Below are 22,215 nucleotides of genomic sequence, written 5' to 3' on the forward strand. Positions count from 1 at the left end.
TAATTATCTGTGCTGTAGCACATTGACAAAAAAGCTTGTCAGCTTACACAAATTTTCTAGTAAATCTTGTTAAGTGTCATCTATCTGAATGTGCTATAAAGCCCCGACAGAAAGACAATAGTATATTTAAGCTAGACACTTGCCAAGAGATAGTTTAACAACCTATGCTGGCACCTTGTAATATTCTTGTATTCTGGTTTTCTGCACAGATCACCAAAAAAGGCCCATAAAAAAACATTCCTCCTCTCCAACAATCCCCCAGCGCTGTTTTTCCAACACTGCATTTCCTGCTGCCCTTCACTTCCTGTCCATGCTCAAGACAGCGAGGAAAGGCCCACTAAGCCAATCACTAGCCTTAACAGTGAGCTTTTTCAGTCAGTGATTGGCTGAGGGACCTTTTCTGGCATTTCCAGGGTGTTGGGTTGGGACAGGAACTGGAGAGCAGCAGGGACTGAAGCAGTGTCGTAACAGCATCAATGGAGGATCGGTAGAGCAAATGCATATCTTCCTGAAATCCGCAGGTGTTCGCAAGCAAATCCGTGCGGTCAGTCCGCATCAATTGGTGCGGATTTCACTAAGTGAATGAAAAAAATCCGGTCAGGAAAAATAAAATAAATTGACATGCTGCGTGTGCATTGAGAATTTAAAATTCTCATAGAATACAATGTACATGACCTACGGTGCGGATTTTCCGCACGCAATCCTGATCGTGTGCATTTAGCCTAATGGGATCAGGGTGGTCCTAGCAGCAGAAAACAAACCAGTCACATTTTATCACGTGTCTGGAAAAATAAATATAATAACGAGTTTAAGAAAAACACCATGAATAATTTCAATGACATTCTCTAAAGAGTGTAAGCAAAGCCTATTTAATCAATGCATTTTTTTTTTTTTTTAATCATGTTATCAACTAGTTGATGCTGTATGTGTTATAAAGCTGGTTTGATACAATTGATGTATTATTGAAAGTACATTTTTTGCTATATTTTTTAAAGATTCTTGCCATATACTTTGACTGGTTTGGAGACCTCTTTGATCGAATGTACAAAGACAGTAAAGACCTAACATGGAAAACATTTTGTGAAAGCGAACAGCCAGAAAATCCTTCAAAGGTAATTTTTTTTTGGTCAGAATTTCACAAATTTTAATGGATGATGTCACAATATATTTTTTCTGCCAGTTAAAACCAAATAGTCCCAAATATCTTTTTTTTCTAATCAGTTTTTATTTTCCGATGGGCCATAGATACAAAGGATAGGAGGGGACCTCATTGACTTCGATGGGAGAGTTTTCTAGGCGTGCTTTGTGACCTGTGCAGAGGTCAGGAGGGAGTTGATAGACAATCACCTATATAGGTGTTATATGTCATTGTAAATTCTGTATGTGATGATAAGCAGATAACTGCAGTAAAGTGATCTCTACATACAAAGATAGGCCACTTAAGGCCCTTTTACACTGCCCGAGCATCGGGCAGATAATTGTAGGAATGCTCATTAGCAATGATTGCCAGTGTAAAGGTGCCATGATTACCCAATGAAAAAGCGAAATGCTTGTTTATTATTAAAATCGTTTGTGTGGTCACCTAAATCATCATTTGCTGGCAGCAGATCGTGCCTTCTAAACACTCCTTCCCATACTGTGTCGGAGATCGCTACATGTAAATGTGTCTCCTACACTGACGAGCAGGCGATTGCCGGGAAGGAACACTTCCTTCCTGATAATCGTCTTCTCAGTTGAGCAGTGTAAAGGGGCCTTAAAGGGGTTGTCTCACTTCAGCAAATAGCTTTTATTATGTAGAGGAAGTTAATACAAGCCACCTACTAATGTATTGTGAGTGTCTATATTGTCTCCTTTGCTGGCTGGATTCCTTTTTCCATAACATTATATGCTGCTCATTTCCATGGTTACAACCATCCTGCGATCCAGCTGTAGTGGTCATGCTTGCACAATATAGAACAAACACCAGCCTATGTGCGCTCCCGCGGTCTGGGCCACTAGAGTGACCAGCACCGCTCATGAGCTCCGCTTACTTCTGTGTCATTACTCCCTCATTGCTTTGTTATTGCCTGGCCCTGTCAATCAAACCAGTGAGGGAAGGGCTGGCCACAGAAAGGAGTGGAGCTTGAGCAACAAGAGCAATGGTGACCCCCTCATTGCACAAAAGGCCTAATTTGCATATTAAGAGCAAGTATAACGGGAATGGAGCCTCAGATCAACAAACAAAAAGTGTTTTAATCAGGTCAACCTCAGCTATGTGTCTACGCAAACGGTTTGACAGGGAGGTCAATGGTGACAGATTCCCTTTAAGTTCTGTATTAAAAAATATTCATTAAACACGGAAAGTATATAACAGTGCAGAACAACTGAATTGATGAGCATAGATGTAAACTGAGCCTATGGGTACATTCTCACTACGTTTGTAGTGGTACTAGGAGGTATATGCCAGGAGTATTTCCCAACACATACTTTAAACAGATGTCTCCAACGTATGCCACTGCATAGGCGTACAGTCAGTGTAATACACTGCCCATAGGCTACTAAACGGTAAAAAGGTAAAAACGTATGCTGTGAGGTATACTATTTTTATTGAATGCTTTGATTTAGAATAGTATAGTCAACTATGCTTTCCACATTTATAAAAAGGTACAGTCTCCACGAAAGGCCAAAAGGATACTCCTTTGACCGGTGAGAAGGGGGTCTATGCAGGGGTGGGATTAAAATTTTTAACAACAGGTTCCCTACTCAACGGAGGACAAATGGTGTCACGACACATTTAAATATACATACACCATATATATGCAACACATAAATACACCTTTATACATGGTACACATACATAAATACACCATATATACACTACACACACATACCACCCAACTAAAAGGAGCTAAACTATCAGCAGCGCGCAAAGCAATGGAAGTGAACATCTCCAGCTGCCGCCACCAGTGCACCAGATTGGGCCTAAGCCGGTAACACGGTTCTCCGATCCAGTTGTAATTTTAACAACTGGATCTGGAAAACTGGCTGAATCCCATGTCTGGGTCTATAGATACGTTTGACATATACACCAAAATATTTCCCAGCAGATATTCCAAATGTATACTGCAAACTCAATTAAATGTACCCATAAAGAAGAAAAATATTTCCAAGGCACTGGATATGGGTTAAAACCTAACCTTTATTAGTGTTGGCCTTGTTTTCAAGCCAGTATCATGGAAAATCTTTTATTGTTGACTATCTGGGGCTCAAAAGTGGAATATGGCACCAAAGGAAGCACTTATCCAAACAAGCTGAAGAGAGTTAAAGCAGTGTGGAGTACAGGGATCACATTGGTCTTTTATATATTTAAGTTATGCATAGATTAAAGTCACTAATGTTTTATGCTATTTTCAGGTTAAATGGCCTGAAGGAATTGAAGCACTAAGTCCACTTCAGAAATGTATGGTTTTGCGAGCTGTGAGGATGGACAGGATACTACCATCAGCCTCTAACTACATAGGTGCTGCACTTGGAAAGATGTAAGTGATTGGTGAGATCCTGACAGATAATGTGACATGGAATGCATAATTACAATTATAGATCTGCATTTTGATGCTGCGGGTTTCCTTTTAGTAATTGGAAATATGAGGTTATGTTCACATGTAGCATGGATTTCTGCAGGCCCCAACAAATCTGGCAAATTTGAACAAGCATGCCAGTGGCACCACCCATTCCCAAATTCTAATTTATATGCTCCCTACCAATCTAGAGGTCCCAAATCATGTTTTTGCAACTTATGGCCTGATCCTAAGTAAATAGCCTACCCAGGAATCTGTACTGGAAAATAACTGTAGAATATAGGGTGGGTCTATAGTATTAGCTAAATTTACTTCTTTTGGCCATAGGGACACTTTAACCCATTCCCTGCCAAGGACATATCTCAAACAAGAGCAGGGTAGAACTTCAGTAGCCTAGGCTGTATCTCATACATCCATGCTACTGATGGCCAGATCTCTGGCTATGTAGCAGCTAGAGATACCAGCAAGGGCTTGTTTTAAAGCATAAAATCTTAGCTGGCGCTAGTCATAACACTCTTTGGAGTTACAGTGCTGAGAAACGGGTCCAAGTGAGAGTTGGATATACACTCGATTTCTAAAAGTTATATCTCCCAATGTGGAGCAAAAATAGTTGTTTTCAATTATTGTAGTTTAAAATAAAAAACTGTATTCAGACACTTTTCAGAGGGGTGTAACACCTCCCGCATAAGGACTTGCTAAGAAGGATGCGTTTTAGTCGCAAATTTTAATTTTGGTAAACAAATTATATAATCATTGTTTGCTGCAATGTTGCATGAAGGTGGTTGTGTGCTTAAATTATTACCTTATATTATTATACACTGTCAGAAAATGTGGGTTTCTGGAACCTAGAAGCAGTTTGCCGTGTACAGTATACATTTTTAACGCGTTTGTGCATGATGGCCTCTGTTTCAGTGTTTTTAAGAGCATACACTTGTGGTATATATGAGCTTTGCATACCTTAATATATCATTTTTACTATGTGTAAACTTCTGCTTAGATATGCGTTTAGGTGTAAATGTTTGTCAGTAGTCCGTCAAGACAGCTGCAATCTTCAGGCTGTCTGCTTTCAGGAAATACATTGGTTTCGTGGGTTCACTTAGTTTTCAAGGACCGTCATCCCTGTTTTATAGGTTGTTTCTTTTTTAAATATCTGGCTTAAAACTAGATGTTTGGTCTACTTTCAGAAAATATATGGGTATGGTGGGGGTTAGTATGATTTCATAATTTAGGTTATTATTTGTAAATGTCAAAACTGCAAAAATTGTCCTGGCTACCAAAGGTGCAAAATGTCCAAACACCCCTGGCAGTGAAAGGGTTAATTTCGCACATTCAAACCTATGTCGCTATGATTGTAATGCTTACCGGTAGTTATTGTCAAGCACTACAATTGTAAAGATAACAATTAAAGAAGATCACCAGATTAATAATGTATCTACAGCCACTTTTATATAGGCCAACATATAGAATGTGTCCTTATATGAGAAATTTTATTAGAGAATATGAAATAATTACAGGTATGCATCAGATGTAGCCACAGATCTTCAGACAACACTGTCATGGATGTCACCACATGAGCCAGGGTTACTCATTTATGGTGCAGATTGTATGTTGCCACGGACTCTACTTGAAGACCTTGCAGAAACAAAGAACCAAAAAATGACTATTCTCCCCATTGGCTTCTCTGAAGACAAAACAAAGAATATCTTGATTCAAGCAATGTCTGAGGTATTTATTGAGGCATTTACAATGTCTGAACTTTATTGAGTTGTTCAGTCTCACCTCTATTGGCCACTTTTTATTGTTTCCATTCACAATGTCAATATATAATTGCACACACTGTGACGTCAAACATGAATTTTGAATGGAACTAGGACACTTCTGTATTGAGAACTTGATAGAGCTTCCACTGCAGAATGAAGCTAAAGAGTAATGATTCTCATTGCATTAAATGTACTAACTACAGAATGCTTTAACCTACAGGGTAGTTGGATGCTAATAGAGAACATCCATAATTCTGCCAAATTAATGATGTCATTTGGAGAAATTCTAAAGTCGAATAAGAATCCAGACAAAAACTTTCGACTGTGGCTTTCTGTGCAAGCTAGACAAGATCTGCCAACACCACTGCTGCATTACACTGTGAGAACGATTGTGGACACTCCAATGGTAAAGAAAAAATACAATGTGCCTTGTACCTCAGTAATGCAGGATAGACACTTAAGATTTATGTCATAGATATACCATATTTAAATTTGATAAAAAGCTGACATTTTGCTTGTATCTTGGTAATTTGATTGTCAATAATTACTGAACGTCCCCTTTCTAGGGGGAGCATTTTTGTTAACAGGACATTATAGTTATGGTGACGATGATGCAGCTCTATTGCTTTCACCCTTGAAAGGATAAATGAGGATAAAAGATGAAAGTATAAAGGGAAATGTGGCAAGAGCATACAGCAAGATGTGTATTTGTAAATGCAGATCAGGACAACCCAGGGGCGGACTGGGAACTTACAGTGGCCTTGAAAAAAATACTAAAAGTGGCCCTGTTTTGTAGTCAGGTCCAAATTGATGGAAGGCAGGGACAGAAATACCATATTGTGGGACATTATACCACCCCAACTGAGCACAACACCACAGTCCAGCACAAAATACATCCCCAAAAACTTCCACTAGCCGACTGTGAAGAGGTCCCAGGCGGCCCCCTGGAAATTTCCCTGTAAGGTGTCTATGGCCAATCCACCCCTGGGACAACCTCACTGTCCTAGCAATGGATAAATTTGATGCGACTGCACAGCTAGTCATGGGTGGAGTGGCCATGGATACTACAGGGACATTTCCTGGTGGCCAATGCCCATAGGGCTTCCCAAGCTGTCCTCATGGCCGCTGCCAGATATTTAAAGATCTAAATGCTCTCTTCATTAATTAATGTAGGAGCGTCAGGCACTTATGAACACGACCAGTGGCCGCAGGTGATCTCCTGGATTAAACTATATTGCCGTCCTCAGGATGATGATACCGTCATACTGTGGAGTGGGCAGCAGTATTTTATGCTGAACTGTTGTATCTGGTTCTGCTGGGGCAGTATTTTGTGCTGAACTGTGGTATTTAGTTTTACTGGGGCAGTATATTGTGCAGCACTGTGGTAATTTGTTCTGCACTATGGTATTGCTGGCCCTGCCTATTTCTGTTTCCCCTCCTTCTGTCAATTTGGACCCGCTTACAACATGGAGACACTTTTAGATTTTTTTTCCGATTTTTTTTTTCCATGTCCACCCCTGTGAGTAGTATTAAATGGTGTCCACAAAATTACATGGTTAAACCCATAATACAGTACATGAGGGCTCTGACCAAGCAGTGTATATAAGATCACCTGACATCTGTCAGTATGGAGTGAAGAATGTGCTAAGAGGGTGCTTTTAAAACGCATTTAATAGTTATTTATTTAAAATATTATTTTTTCCAAATTAATTCTTAGTGAAATTTTTTATACCACCCATCCACAGTAAGATTGCGCTTAAAAAAAAAAAATCGTACTTGATAAATCTGGCATAAGGTTATTAATATAGCTAACCATGGCTACTTTTCAAAAATGTCAAGAGAAATGTAAAAACACAAAAATGGTATGCGCCAAAATTTGAGCCTTTTTTAACAGCAGAAAATAGCGCAATTAGGCCTCATGTACACAACCATTCAGTTTTTTGCGGTGTGCAAAAAAACGTAAGCCGCCCGTGTGCCTTCCGCAATTTGTGCAACGGAAGGCCCATTGTAGAAATGCCTATTATTGTCCGCAAAACAGACAAGAATAGGACATGTTATATTTTTTTTGCAGGGCTACAGAACGGAGCATCGGATGCGGACAGCACACAGAGTGCTGTCCACATCTTTTGAGGCCCCATTAAAGTGAATGGATCCGCATCCGAGCCCCAAAAACTGCGGCTCGGATGCGGACCAGAACTACAGTCGTGTGCATGAGGCCTTAAAATGATAAATTCCCTTTGTGATTTCTTGTTTTTGTCTTACAATTTACGCGTTCTTTTGTTACAGAATATAAGGCGTGGAATAATTTATTCTTGGAAGTTAGTTAACCAGGAGACGCTAGTTTCAAGTTCCCGTCCAGAATGGCCAGCTCTACTACACAATCTTTGTTTCTTGCATTGTGCAATTCGCATCAGAACATTGTATGGTGCCCTAGCAGGCTGGAATTGTCCAGATGCAATGCGATTTGGGTGGGCAGAATTAACGGTATGTGTTAATGTACTTCATGCCTTTAGATTAGCAATATACAAGTTATGTCCCAGTTCTTGAATTAATAATAGAGCTGTGATTATTAGAAAATAAATGTTTATTTGACTTTGCATCTCAGCAGAGTCCTGCAAGTCTGGATTCCCTCATCCCATAAGGTAAAAGCTGTCATTCTGTACGGGCAGATGGAAGCCATTCAGGACAGCATAGAGTGTTTCAATTCTGCTTTCAGGGCTATGGTCACTTTTAACATTTTGGCATGTTAGTGGTCACCTTGACTTAAAAAAACGCACTTTGTTAACCTGAAATACACCAATATTAACCTTTGTGCCACAATCTTTGACTTTTCCCCGCACATGCCAGGTCCAGAAAAGTGGGCGTGGAGTGGGAAGGGGGCAGGCCTATCTCACTCATCATTTTCTACATCTTGTTTAGCCGTAGAAAACAGTCTGTCTAAATATAAGACAGCTCAGAAGCTGGCTTGCATTTAGAAGCAGCGCTGAATGCGCCAAAGTTATGTAGGGGCTTTATTAAGACTGGCATCTAAAACGCCGATGTTAATAAATGACTCCCTAAGTTTCACACTGCCGCCTCCATTCCTTAATTCATTGTCAGTCTCTCAGTAGGCAGTTTGCAACCTGCTTTTAGGTTCATACTTGGTGCATGGGATTTTCTCCCTCCCTGTAATATTTGCTGAACATGAGTTCTGTGAACCCAGAATGCTGCAACCTTCACTAGCTCACATCCAATCAATCACACTGATATAGCCCTTGAATACAGCCCATGGTCTCAGCTAGCTCTGACACGCCGCAATTTCCTGTGAGCCGTCTTCTGTGCCTCTGTTACTAGGGACGGATCTGGCCTGACAACAGTCAGTGGACTGCAAATTAAGTGGAAGTGAGACCCCAAGTGGCCATAATTTTACAGATTTTTTTTTTCAGGTGGATGCAAGCATGTTTTTTTAACCCCTTCTACCCTGGCCCAGTTTTCGCACTCCTGCCCAGGTCATTTTTTGCAAAACTGCCGGACCCCTGCAGTGATCAAGCATGCCCGCCCGATCACCATGACGTACTATTACTATAAAATGCGGGAAGTCACTGACTTCCATGACGTAATAGTACGTCACATGTTGGGAAGGGGTTAAATGAAGTGATTTAGAAATGTGCTAGTTACACCATTCTCTATTTAATTAAAAGAAATTGTATAAAAATAGAGTGACTCTTTAAGCGAGTAAATGATAACATGCAAGCAAATTTGTACACGATAATCTTTGCATAAAAATGCTGGTCTGTCATTGGTGTTAAAGCTGGATATACATGGGCTGAGTGAGCAGCCGAATGTTGGGAAGGAAGCGTTCATTCCTGACAGTTGACTGCTCGTTTAGTGAAGGAGACCGCTGCATGCAACAATCTCCTTCACTGTATGAGGAATTGCTATTACGATCCCTCGTCCTCATACAGAATCATGGTTTCTAAGCAAATCGCTGTTTAGAGCACACGATCTGCTATCCAGAAGCCATGATTGGTGGTGCTTGCATGAATGACAGGATCACCTCATGAACAAGCATTTTGCTCGTTCATCAGGTGATCGGTGGCACAGTTACACAGGCAGATTGTTGGGAATGACTGTTCCTGATAATCTGCCTGATTCTCGGGCTGTGAAAATACACCTCAACTTGCTAAATGCGATCAAGTTGTTAATTTTCCTAAATGATTATCCATTCGTCTAAAAACCGATCACCATAAAAAAAATCTATATATTAAATATATACTATATATAATACACCCTCTTACTGGATCTGATTTGAAGGTCAGAAGTAATAAATGAGACGCAATCCTTCCAGCTCCCCCTATATCGGTTATCGAAGAACCTGTGGGCCTTCCCAGAAACAGAATCTTGGTCAACCAGTTATTTTAGCATTTTATGATTCATATTGCGCATGCACCGGCTGGCTGTCTTTAGTTTGCCGGCGCATGCGCAATATGAAAGGATGTTCCTCTGCCCATAATGGGCAGAGCAGTGCGCAGGTGCGGGCCAGTTCCCAGCCCGCCGTCCTCTGGTGCCGCTCGTGACGTGAAAGACTCCCTTTAATACTATTTAATATTATGCCTGCAAAGAAATGATTAAATACAGTTTAGTAGCTTTTTAGACACATAAATGCCTGTATTTGCAACAGTATAGTTCCATAGTGTAGTGGTAAACCTGTTGCCTGCCATACAAAAGTTCTAGGGTTTGATTCCCAACGGAGACCTGTAAAATGATTTCTTTATTAAAGGTTATAGCAGAAATACTTAGCTTTTACTTTTCAGCTTTTTTAATGGTAAGAGAAAAGCTGGAAAACAAAAGCAAATTTATTCTGCCATAACCTGTAAACTAATGTGTTTAACAAATATCTGTGTGCTGGGAGAGGGACTCTCTACCAACCCATGAAAGAATATGGGCAAACAACTTCATTACTATTCACTGCACTGAAATGAATATTAATGAGGCTGACGATCTAACAGCAAAGTGCCCACGACTGCAGGCCCACTAGTATTGCCCTGATGGTAGCCCTGCACTGTTCTCTCTATGGGAATCCAATTGACAGCTGGAACGCCTCTCTTTCAGCTGCACAATCCCAATGTCTACAGATGGAGGGTAGGCCAGAAGCTTTAAATAAAATGAGATTCTTTTATAGATAAATATGTCTGAAGCAATTCTAACAATTAATACTTTTCATTGCATTGTTTTTGCATTATTTTTAGGAAAGCATTGAGGTCTTGAAGCGTGAATTTAAAGATGACCTTCAGAATGTAGGAAAGCTTCCATCCTGGACCGCTGTGAGATATCTACTCTCAGAAGTATGTAAATTTTATTTTTCGTTTCAGATATTTTAGGTTGTTCTAAAAAAATCATGGCCTATACTTAGGATCAACTCACTAGTATCCAATCATCGGGATCCGACTCCCAGCACCTTCATCGATCAGTTTGAAGAGGCTGTGTCCCTCTTGTGAGCGCTGCAGCCTCCTCACAGCTTACCAGGCACAGTGTTGTGCATTGCATAGTGGCTGTGCTTGGTATTGCAGCCCAAGCCCATTTACTTGAATTGGAATGAGCTGCAAATAGGCCATGCCATCAAGAAACATGACCTCACCGACCTGAGAAGAGGATCACTGTGGCCTCTTTAAACAGCTGATCAGCGAGGGTGCTGGGGGTGAGAGCCCAACCCATCGGATACTGAACTTCTGGAAAACCCCTTTAGGGTCCATTCACACGTCCGTTGTTTCTTTCCTGATCTGTTCCGTTTTTTGCGGAACAGATCTGGACCCATTCATTTTCAATGGCTCCTGAAAAAAATCGGACAGCACAATGTCAGATTTTTTTTCAGGACCCATTGAAAATGAATGGGTCCAGATCTGGTCCGCAAAAAACGGAACAGATCAGGAAAGAAACAACGGACGTGTGAATGGACCCTTAATTTGTACTTACGTGCTATTTTGTCGTTATGAACCTAACTGTCCTGAATTGAAAATAGTCAAGTATTCGAAAGTAGCATGTGCAAACTAAAATTGTCATATCTCTCACAATTTTGAAGGTAGCTGCAGAACTAACATTGCACAGAAAAGAGTCAATGGTAACTGTGCTCACTGTCAAGTGCATGGTGTTTTCTTGCAGGTAATTTATGGGCGCAATGTTGCAGATGAATTCGACATGACCGTTTTGACATCAATGACTGATTACTGGATCAGCCCAAATACTATGAAGAAAGACAGCGAACTCACTAAATGTATGTTACCGTCTATTTCAAATATCTAAAGGGACATACTAATGCCCTGTGTCATACAAATATCTAAAGGGACATACTAATGCTCTGTGTCATACAAACATATAAAGGGACATACTAATGCTCTGTGTCATACAAATATCTAAAGGGACATACTAATGCTCTGTGTCATACAAACATATAAAGGGACATACTAATGCTCTGTGTCATACAAATATCTAAAGGGACATACTAATGCTCTGTGTCATACAAACATATACTGGGACATACTAATGCTCTGTGTCATACAAACATATAAAGGAACATACTAATGCTCTGTGTCATACAAACATATAAAGGGACATACTAATGCTCTGTGTCATACAAATATCTAAAGGGACATACTAATGCTCTGTGTCATACAAACATATAAAGGGACATACTAATGCTCTGTGTCATACAAATATCTAAAGGGACATACTAATGCTCTGTGTCATACAAACATATAAAGGAACATACTAATGCTCTGTGTCATACAAACATATAAAGGGACATACTAATGCTCTGTGTCATACAAACATATAAAGGGACATACTAATGCTCTGTGTCATACAAATATCTAAAGGGACATGCTAATGCTCTGTGTCATACAAACATATAAAGGGACATACTAATGCTCTGTGTCATACAAACATATAAAGGGACATACTAATGCTCTGTGTCATACAAACATATACTGGGACATACTAATGCTCTGTGTCATACAAACATATAAAGGGACATACTAATGCTCTGTGTCATACAAATATCTAAAGGGACATACTAATGCTCTGTGTCATACAAATATCTAAAGGGACATACTAATGCTCTGTGTCATACAAATATCTAAAGGGACATACTAATGCTCTGTGTCATACAAACATATACTGGGACATACTAATGCTCTGTGTCATACAAATATCTAAAGGGACATACTAATGCTCTGTGTCATACAAATATCTAAAGGGACATGCTAATGCTCTGTGTCATACAAACATATAAAGGGACATACTAATGCTCTGTGTCATACAAACATATAAAGGGACATACTAATGCTCTGTGTCATACAAACATATACTGGGACATACTAATGCTCTGTGTCATACAAACATATAAAGGGACATACTAATGCTCTGTGTCATACAAATATCTAAAGGGACATACTAATGCTCTGTGTCATACAAATATCTAAAGGGACATACTAATGCTCTGTGTCATACAAATATCTAAAGGGACATACTAATGCTCTGTGTCATACAAACATATAAAGGGACATACTAATGCTCTGTGTCATACAAATATCTAAAGGGACATACTAATGCTCTGTGTCATACAAACATATACTGGGACATACTAATGCTCTGTGTCATACAAACATATAAAGGGACATACTAATGCTCTGTGTCATACAAACATAAAGGGACATACTAATGCTCTGTGTCATACAAACATATAAAGGGACATACTAATGCTCTGTGTCATACAAATATCTGAAGGGACATACTAATGCTCTGTGTCATACAAACATATAAAGGGACATACTAATGCTCTGTGTCATACAAACATAAAGGGACATACTAATACTCTGTGTCATACAAACATATACTGGGACATACTAATGCTCTGTGTCATACAAACATATACTGGGACATACTAATGCTCTGTGTCATACAAACATAAAGGGACATACTAATGCTCTGTGTCATACAAACATCTAAAGGGACATACTAATGCTCTGTGTCATACAAACATATAAAGGGACATACTAATGCTCTGTGTCATACAAATATCTAAAGGGACATACTAATGCTCTGTGTCATACAAACATATAAAGGGACATACTAATGCTCTGTGTCATACAAATATCTGAAGGGACATACTAATGCTCTGTGTCATACAAACATAAAGGGACATACTAATGCTCTGTGTCATACAAACATATACTGGGACATACTAATGCTCTGTGTCATACAAACATATACAGGGACATACTAATGCTCTGTGTCATACAAACATATACTGGGACATACTAATGCTCTGTGTCATACAAACATATACAGGGACATACTAATGCTCTGTGTCATACAAACATAAAGGGACATACTAATGCTCTGTGTCATACAAACATATAAAGGGACATACTAATGCTCTGTGTCATACAAACATATAAAGGGACATACTAATGCTCTGTGTCATACAAACATATAAAGGGACATACTAATGCTCTGTGTCATACAAACATAAAGGGACATACTAATGCTCTGTGTCATACAAACATATAAAGGGACATACTAATGCTCTGTGTCATACAAATATCTGAAGGGACATGCTAATGCTCTGTGTCATACAAACATATACAGGGACATACTAATTCTCTGTGTCATACAAATATCTAAAGGGACATGCTAATGCTCTGTGTCATACAAACATATAAAGGGACATACTAATGCTCTGTGTCATACAAATATCTGAAGGGACATGCTAATAGTAGTCCCAAAGCTGGAGCTACTATGAACAGCTGATTGGTGAGGGTGGGGGTTGTCAGATATCGATGGCATATCTCAAAGATAGGCCATCAGTATTGAAATCCAGGAAAACCCCATCTTCAGGATATGCCATTGATATCTGACACACCACCATGTAGTGGATGGGGATGATTAATGCAGCACTGCTCCCATTGAAGTGAATGTGAGCAGCCCTGCACTAACCAGCTCGGACCACTACCCAGTGGATGTGTAGTTCTGGAGCGGGGGCTACTCGGGAGCAGGTGATATACCCTTGCCGATTAGATATTGATAGCGTATTCTCAGGACAGGCCATATGAGGTAAAATGTAGTTAAGTCAAATATGTGGTAATATACAAGTAGTAATGTTCAGCTCAGCATTAGTGCATTGTATGGTGAGATATGTGAAGGTATGCACATATATTACACTGGTGGAAGGTTTTAATTGCATTTATGATAACTAAAGTTGCTCATTGCTATTACTTCTTCTGTTATATAATTTTGCAGTAAAATTCAGAATTCCATCACCTTTCTTTAATCCGGATTTAAATCCTGTTTTGCTGACACAAGCCCTGGAATCCATTCCTCAGTATTCATTAGATTCTCCAGAAGCTTTCCATGTGCACCCCTCTCCAATGGTAATAACTGTGCAGTGTACATTGCCACAGTATACAGCACTAGACATGTCTATATTCATGCCTCTACTTTACAACGTCTCGTTCAGGTTCCATTCGGTGAACAGGGTTATGTTATCTCAAAGCTTGGCCAACTTTATGGATTCAAACAAGAGCCCTGGCGATATGGTGTGAAATCTTTACCAACATCTCAGAAAGGTACAAATTACAGTGTTAACTTTCATAGTATTAATGTTTGGTAGGTACAATCGGTACACTTCCTGTCATTTATTTGTATGAACTTTACTTGTTAACTTATCCTTAAAACCACACACTGCAGTAAAGTGGGTAAAAGACTCCATAGGTCCACATTGCTGTCTCTTCACATTTTGGCCCCTATGCCATACTCTGTGGTATATCATATCAATAAGCCGTTAGACCAGGCAGAAGAACGCTAATGTGGGCCTAATTGGTGCTTGTTTAGAACTCTGCACCGTGTGTACACCATGTGTCTTAGGCCTCATGCACACGACCGTTGTGTGCATCCGTGGCCGTTGTGCCGTTTTCCGTTTTTTTTCGCGGACCCATTGACTTTCAATGGGTCCGTGGAAACATCGGAAAATGCACCGTTTTGCAGCGAGACCGTGATCCGTGTATCCTGTCCGTCAAAAAAATAAGACCTGTCCTATTTTTTTGACGGACAACGGTTCACGGACCCATTCAAGTCAATGGGTCCGTGAAAGAACACGGATGCACACGAGACTGGCATCCGTGTCCGTAGGTTACTTTCATACAGACGGATCCGAAGATCCGTCTGCATAAAAGCTTTTTCAGATCTAAGTTTTCACTTTGTGAAAACTCAGATCCGACAGTATATTCTAACACAGAGGCGTTCCCATGGTGATGGGGACGCTTCTAGTTAGAATACACTACAAACTGTGTACAAGACTGCCCCCTGCTGCCTGGCAGCACCCGATCTCTTACAGGGTGCTGTGATCCGTACAATTAACTCCTCAGGTGCGGCACCTGAAGGGGTTAATTGTACTATCATATCCCCCTGTAAGAGATCAGGGCTGCCAGGCAGCAGGGGGCAGACCCCTCCCCCCTCCCCAGTTTGAATATCATTGGTGGCCAGTGCGGCCCCCCCCCCCCATTCCTCCCTCTATTGTAATAATTCGTTGGTGGCACAGTGTGCGCCCCCCCCCCCCTTCCTCCCTGTATTGTAATAATCATTCGTTGGTGGCACAGTGTGCGCCCCCCATCAGCCCCCCCTCCCTCTATAGCATTAACAACATTGGTGGCCAGTGTGCGGCCTCCCATCTCCCCCCCGATCATTGGTGGCAGCGGAGTTCCGATCGGAGTCCCAGTTTAATCGCTGGGGCTCCGATCGGTAACCATGGCAACCAGGACGCTACTGCAGCCCTGGTTGCCATGGTTACTTAGCAATAGTACAATAGTAAAAGATTCATACTTACCTGGGAGCTGCGATGTCTGTGTCCGGCCGGGAGCTCCACCTACTGGTAAGTGACAGCAATGCGCCGCACAGACCTGTCACTTACCAGTAGGAGGAGCTCCCGGCCGGACACAGACATCGCAGCTCCCAGGTAAGTATGAATCTTTTACTATTGCTAAGTAACCATGGCAACCAGGGCTGCAGTAGCGTCTTGGTTGCCATGGTTACCGATCGGAGCCCCAGCGATTAAACTGGGACTCCGATCGGAACTCCGCTGCCACCAATGATCGGGGGGGAGATGGGAGGCCGCACACTGGCCACCAATGTTGTTAATGCTATAGAGGGAGGGGGGGCCGCACACTGTGCCACCAACCTATTATTACAATAGAAGGAGGGAGGGGGGGCCGCACTGGCCACCAATGATATTCAAACTGGAGAGGGGGGGGGGGTCTGCCCCCTGCTGCCTGGCAGCCCTGATCTCTTACAGAGGGGTATGATAGTACAATTAACCCCTTCAGGTGCCGCACCTGAAGGGGTTAATTGTACTATCATATCCCCCTGTAAGAGATCGGGTGCTGCCAGGCAGCAGTCATGTACACAGTTTGTAGTATATTCTAACTAGAAGCGTCCCCATCACCATGGGAACGCCTCTGTGTTAGAATATACTGTCGGAAATGAGTTTTCACGATCTAACTCATATCCGACAGTATATTCTAACATAGAGGCGTTCCCATGGTGATGGGGACGCTTCAAGTTAAAATATACCATCGGATTGGAGAAAACTCCGATCCGATGGTATAAAAGGGACTCCAGACTTTACATTGAAAGTCAATGTGGACGGATCCGTTTGAAATGGCACCCTATTGTGTCAACGTCAAACGGATCCATCCCCTTTGACTTGCATTGTAATTCAGGACGGATCCGTTTGGCTCCACACGGCCAGGCAGACACCAAAACGACTTTTTTTTCATGTCTGTGGATCCTCCAAAAATCAAGGAAGACCCACGGACGAAAAAACGGTCAGGGATCACGGACCTACGGACCCCGTTTTTGCGGACCGTGAAAAAATACTGTCGTGTGCATGAGGCCTTACTTGAAAGGGTTTTCCGGGATTTTAATATTGATGACCTATCCTCAGGATAGGTCATCAATATCAGATAGACGGGGGTCTGACACCCAGCAATCAGCTGGTTGAAGAGAAGGCCACGGTCTGTGCGAGCACTGCCTTCCCTTCATTGTTTACCTGCTCGCCATCAACATCACATCGATGAGCAGGTGTAATTACAAGCCGTCCCATTCACTTCTATGGGATAGTTCGTTTCCATTCAAGTGTATAGGAACAAGTCGTCCTATAGAAGTGGGAATGGGACAGCTTGCAATTACACCTACTCACTGATGTTGTTGCAACGGCACAGGAAAACAAGGAAGAGAAGACTGCACTTGCACAGAGCGCGGTCTTCTCTTCAACCAGCCGATCAACAGGGGTGCTGGGTGTTGGATCCCCACCGATCTGATATTGATGACCTATGCCAGTTATGGCGAACCTTTTACAGACAGAGTGCCCAAACTGCAACCCAAAACACACTTATTTATCTCAAAGTGCCAACACGCACTTTAACCTGAATGCCAATATAGTATATCTTCCATGTACTTTATCATGTAGCTGTAATAGCCTGCCTACATTCAGTGCGCTGCCTGTGCTGTTCATAGTGAGCCCTGCGCTGATGAATGGCAGGAAAAGTCTAAGGCATATTGGTACACCATACCAGGGAGCAGGTGCCCACAGAGAGGGCTCTGAGGGTCCACCTCTGGCACCCGTGCCATAGGTTCGCACCACTGACCTATGCTGAGGAAAGGTCATCAATATTAAAATCTCGGAAAACCCCTTTAAGCATGAACTATTGGGCTGTCTGGAACCTTTCAATTATTGGATGACATTTTAGTAGTTCATAAACTGTTTTGATTGATTGTTGAAACTGAGGTTGGTGGCTCGCTCCTCATACCACTAGCTTGTTGAGGACCCAGGACAATCACCCTGCTTGTCCTTATAATTCAGGCCAGGGTGAGGAAAGAAGTTATAGAATTGCAGAAACCAGGCTAAACTTAATAGAAGACACAGATATCCTCTAACATTCTTGTATGCATACCTATAGAAAGCATAATCCCAGTATGTGTAGATAATTTCATCTGTTTTCTGATAAGGTGTGAAACCAGTTACATTTGCAAGTCCCCGTTCCTTATCATTGACTCTACCAGAGATTTTGCCTAGCTCTGCTGACATCTATATACCCAAGCTATCAGAGGTTCAAGACATCTGTGCTTCCATCTTGTCCAAACTACCACGAGGATGGAGTCGGGTAAATATGTCAATGGCCTTGGAGATTCTAATAAATGTAGTCAATGTACAGCAACAAAGCCTTTATATGTAACTGCATCAAACAGGCAAAAAGTAGGAAATATATTTCAAAAACGATTTTCTGTTATTACACATAGTTTAGACATATTCAGTACATTTTATACTGCATTAGGGTTATTTTCTTCATATATCATTGTCCTACACCCTTCCTTATATTTACTATATCTTATTTTATCACTAGTATCATAAGATGCATACTTATTGGCAAAATTGATGCATTTTACAACCATTTTGACAGATTACTCCTACAGTATATATAAATATGTAAGGCACAATTATAATTAGAAATGAGTGAAGTTTTGAAAAGTTCGATTCAGCCAATTCTATACCTTCCAACTTTCAAAACGAACGAAATGGGACACAATATTTTTCTGGACTAGGCCATGCCTCTAACTCTGCCCGAAACACAACTATAGACCTAATCTCAACCAGCCCCCTAAATGCCCCCACCACACAGTATTTATGCCCACATTGTGCCTCCTTTAGAGTAGTTATGCCCAGATATGTGCCTCCTCACAATATGCCCAGTTATGTGCCCCTAGTAATATGCCGTTATTTGCCCCCTCATGGAATTTTGCCCAGCTGTACCCCCAGTAATATGCCCTGTTATGTGCCCTCACCTTGTTCCTAGCAGCAGCAGCAGGACATCGACTGCTCTGGTCTGTGGAGGAGAGAAGGCTGACTGCCGGCCCTGCCCACCGCACAGACCATAGGTGTGGAGATCTTGCAGGGGGGACGAATGATGGAGCAGGAAGCCGATGCCGACTGCTCTCTGCTTCATCATTACAGGCAACTGTCTCTGTTTCCTATAGAAACAGGGACAGCTGCCAGAGAGTGGGACATACCTCCCCTGTACTGGGACAGCCACTAAAATCCGGGACTGTCCCGGCAGATCCAGGATGGTTGGGAGGTATGCGATTTGCCTAAGTTCTCCAAGAAATTTGATTTGTTCCAAATGAATTTGTCACAAATCACTATAAATCAGGTATACCCAGGCCACTCTGCCTAATCATATTCTTCCCACTTGGTGGCTCAGTCTCAGTGGGAATCTTGGAGATTAACCCCGTCGTAACCACCGACTATGTTTTAAAGAGCAGACAACTGACACTAATGTCCATGGCCAGCTGGTCACAGACTTTTAACCCTTCAGATGCTGAGGTCATCTGGGTGTGCTCTGGCTCCCCCTGGTGTGGATCGGGTGAACTGGAGTGTGTATTCAGCAGCCCCCTGTCCTCCTGATTGATGGTACCAGAGATGGTACACAGCATTTAAGATTCACAACAGGGATGACCATAATCCCATGTGGATCCCTCCATAAGGTTGGGATCCCTCCCTACTATGAACCTAATGGTATTTTGCTTTTAAAATTATTAGGGTTAAAACCAGATGCCGAACATGGTGGATGGTTCAAACATGGCCACTGGATTATTGCAGCAACACTGTCCCTAGCTCATGAATGCTTGCCTCATCTCTCCCTATGCTCAGCTGACAGTGAAATGGCGGAGACTGCGCGGAATGAGGCTTTTATAGGGCTGTGACATCACAGGGAATGGCTACCTGTGGACTGGCTGGCTACACAGCATTATGGGCGATCTCCCGTTCCCAGGCTTCTTAGGCTTAGTTCACATCACCGTTCAGCCGATAGACTATAATGGGATCCGGTTTCCACTCAGAAGATGATTTTGGAGCGGAGACAAAAGTAGTGCATGCAGGACTTTTGTCTCCGCTTCAAAAATCTTCCTCTGAGCAGAAACCTAACGGACCCCATTATAGTCTATGGGGTCCATAGGCTCCGCTCGGCTCAGTGTGCCGAATCCGTCCTTTCTGTTCTCCTGCTCCTAAACGGAACAGGAGAACGGAAAGGCTGAGCAGTGATGTGAACAAAGCCTTACTTTCACTTTGTAACACGTGCAGCCGCCATTTTAGGAAAACCTGATTCGCTACCATGAAGCTCGAGGAAATTCGGCTTTGTTGTGAGTCAAAGTTTTCCTAAACTTCGGACCGACTTCCGCATTGAATGCTTCGCTCAACATTAATTATAATATATGTCACCCAAATGTAGAAAGCCCCACAAAATAAGCCACAATCCAAATGCACAACCAAATTAGAACAGCACTAAAGCCGTATTGTGTCAGACCAAATTATACTAAAAAATTCATCTTTGTTAATTCATCCATTATTAAAAAATAGTTTAAAAGACAGTACTAAGGTCCAAAACAAAGTACTGTCTTTTTAACAATTTTAATAAAATTGGAATTAAAAAGATTTTTTTTTAGAATAATTTGGTCTGGCATTATACACGTCTATGGATGTTAAAATATAGATGTGTAAAAAAGGTATTTTCTTATAGACCACATTACCAATATGTGTATATTCTAATATAGCTAATATAGTTCTAATTAGATCCTCTCTGCCAAAAGGATTTTATCAATGACCGACTTAAAAAACTCGGAGGAGACACACCATTCAATCTGTTTTTCAAGAAGGAACTTAGCAATCTTATGTCACTGGTATCTGAAGTTAGAAACAATCTGCAGGTGAGTGTCAATGTAGCTTATTCAGTATTTAATGGTCCTTTATACAGAAGTACATTTTTACATTCATGTATTTTGATGTTGAGAAGCCAGGCGGTAATGAACAGATGTGTCTCACGCCTCATGTACGGACACGTATGGTGGCATATCGAGTGTCTGGAGGGTTTGTATTACAGATCTACAGGCAGGGCCGGTGCAAGGATTTTTGCCAACACAAGCGAAGCTACATTTTAGCGCCCCCCCCCCCCTTTCCCGCGCCCCATCCATGATCACATCATTAACCCCCGCCCAGACGGCCCTGGCCCCATCCTGATCACATCATTACCCCCTATTGACAATAGGGGGTAATGATGTGATCATGGATGGGGCCGGGGCCAGGGCCGACCGGGCGGGAGGGGTGGGAATGATGTGCCATGGGGGGGAGAAATGTGACACACAATAGGCTATTGTGTCACATTTCTCCCCCCCCATGGCACTTAATCCCCCCCCTGACGGACGGCTCTGGCCCCATCCATGATCACATCATTACCCCCTATTGTGTCACATTTTACCCCCCCATGGAACATCATTCCCCCCCCCCCGGCCGACCCTTCCTGGCGGCCTGGCCCCATTCCCATGTCACATACAGTGGCATACTCAGAGTACAGACATTTACATTGTCCCCCCTGCCCTCCCTCCATCATGTCACGGTCACACAAACTAGCGCCAGAGCAGAGGCGCTCAGGCTTAGCATGGCATCAATGATGTGTTTAAAAAAATTAATTACAAAACAACAATAATTAATATTAGGGGGGGGGCGGGGTGTGTGACCCCCCCAATATTAATGATTGTTTTGTAATTAATTTTTTTAAACACATCATTGATGCCATGCTAAGCCTGAGCGCCTCTGCTCTGGCGCTAGTCAGTGTGTGCGCTAGCCTAGCGCTTTTTGCTCATGGGCGCTCATCTCATCATTTTGAATTAATTTTAAACTGGTGTGACTCTTTATAAAATAGCATTAAAAATTCAATTCAGACCTACGCCTACCCTAACAAGTCCTGACCTGTCCTGTCCTGACCACGTCTCCTGCTGCTGCTGGCTGCCAGAGGGCCAGAGGGCCAGTGTGCGTCTGA

General features: G+C 42.0%; 1 protein-coding gene across 2 annotated transcripts in view; it reads left to right on the top strand.

Annotated features, from left to right (window-relative positions):
- Positions 1 to 22,215, top strand: part of LOC122934573 (dynein axonemal heavy chain 5-like) — a 266,469-nt gene that overhangs the window by 236,922 nt on the left and 7,332 nt on the right. For both annotated transcript variants that reach the window (XM_044290144.1, XM_044290145.1), the window contains 11 exons: positions 996 to 1,112; positions 3,394 to 3,518; positions 5,072 to 5,282; positions 5,538 to 5,723; positions 7,604 to 7,801; positions 10,546 to 10,641; positions 11,456 to 11,567; positions 14,594 to 14,724; positions 14,811 to 14,919; positions 18,356 to 18,510; positions 20,990 to 21,106. In XM_044290144.1, the coding sequence (XP_044146079.1) occupies positions 996 to 1,112; positions 3,394 to 3,518; positions 5,072 to 5,282; positions 5,538 to 5,723; positions 7,604 to 7,801; positions 10,546 to 10,641; positions 11,456 to 11,567; positions 14,594 to 14,724; positions 14,811 to 14,919; positions 18,356 to 18,510; positions 20,990 to 21,106 (1,557 nt within the window). The remainder of the gene's footprint in view (positions 1 to 995; positions 1,113 to 3,393; positions 3,519 to 5,071; positions 5,283 to 5,537; positions 5,724 to 7,603; positions 7,802 to 10,545; positions 10,642 to 11,455; positions 11,568 to 14,593; positions 14,725 to 14,810; positions 14,920 to 18,355; positions 18,511 to 20,989; positions 21,107 to 22,215) is intronic.

This window comes from Bufo gargarizans, chromosome 4 (assembly GCF_014858855.1).
Source record: "Bufo gargarizans isolate SCDJY-AF-19 chromosome 4, ASM1485885v1, whole genome shotgun sequence".
Lineage (NCBI taxonomy): Eukaryota > Metazoa > Chordata > Amphibia > Anura > Bufonidae > Bufo > Bufo gargarizans.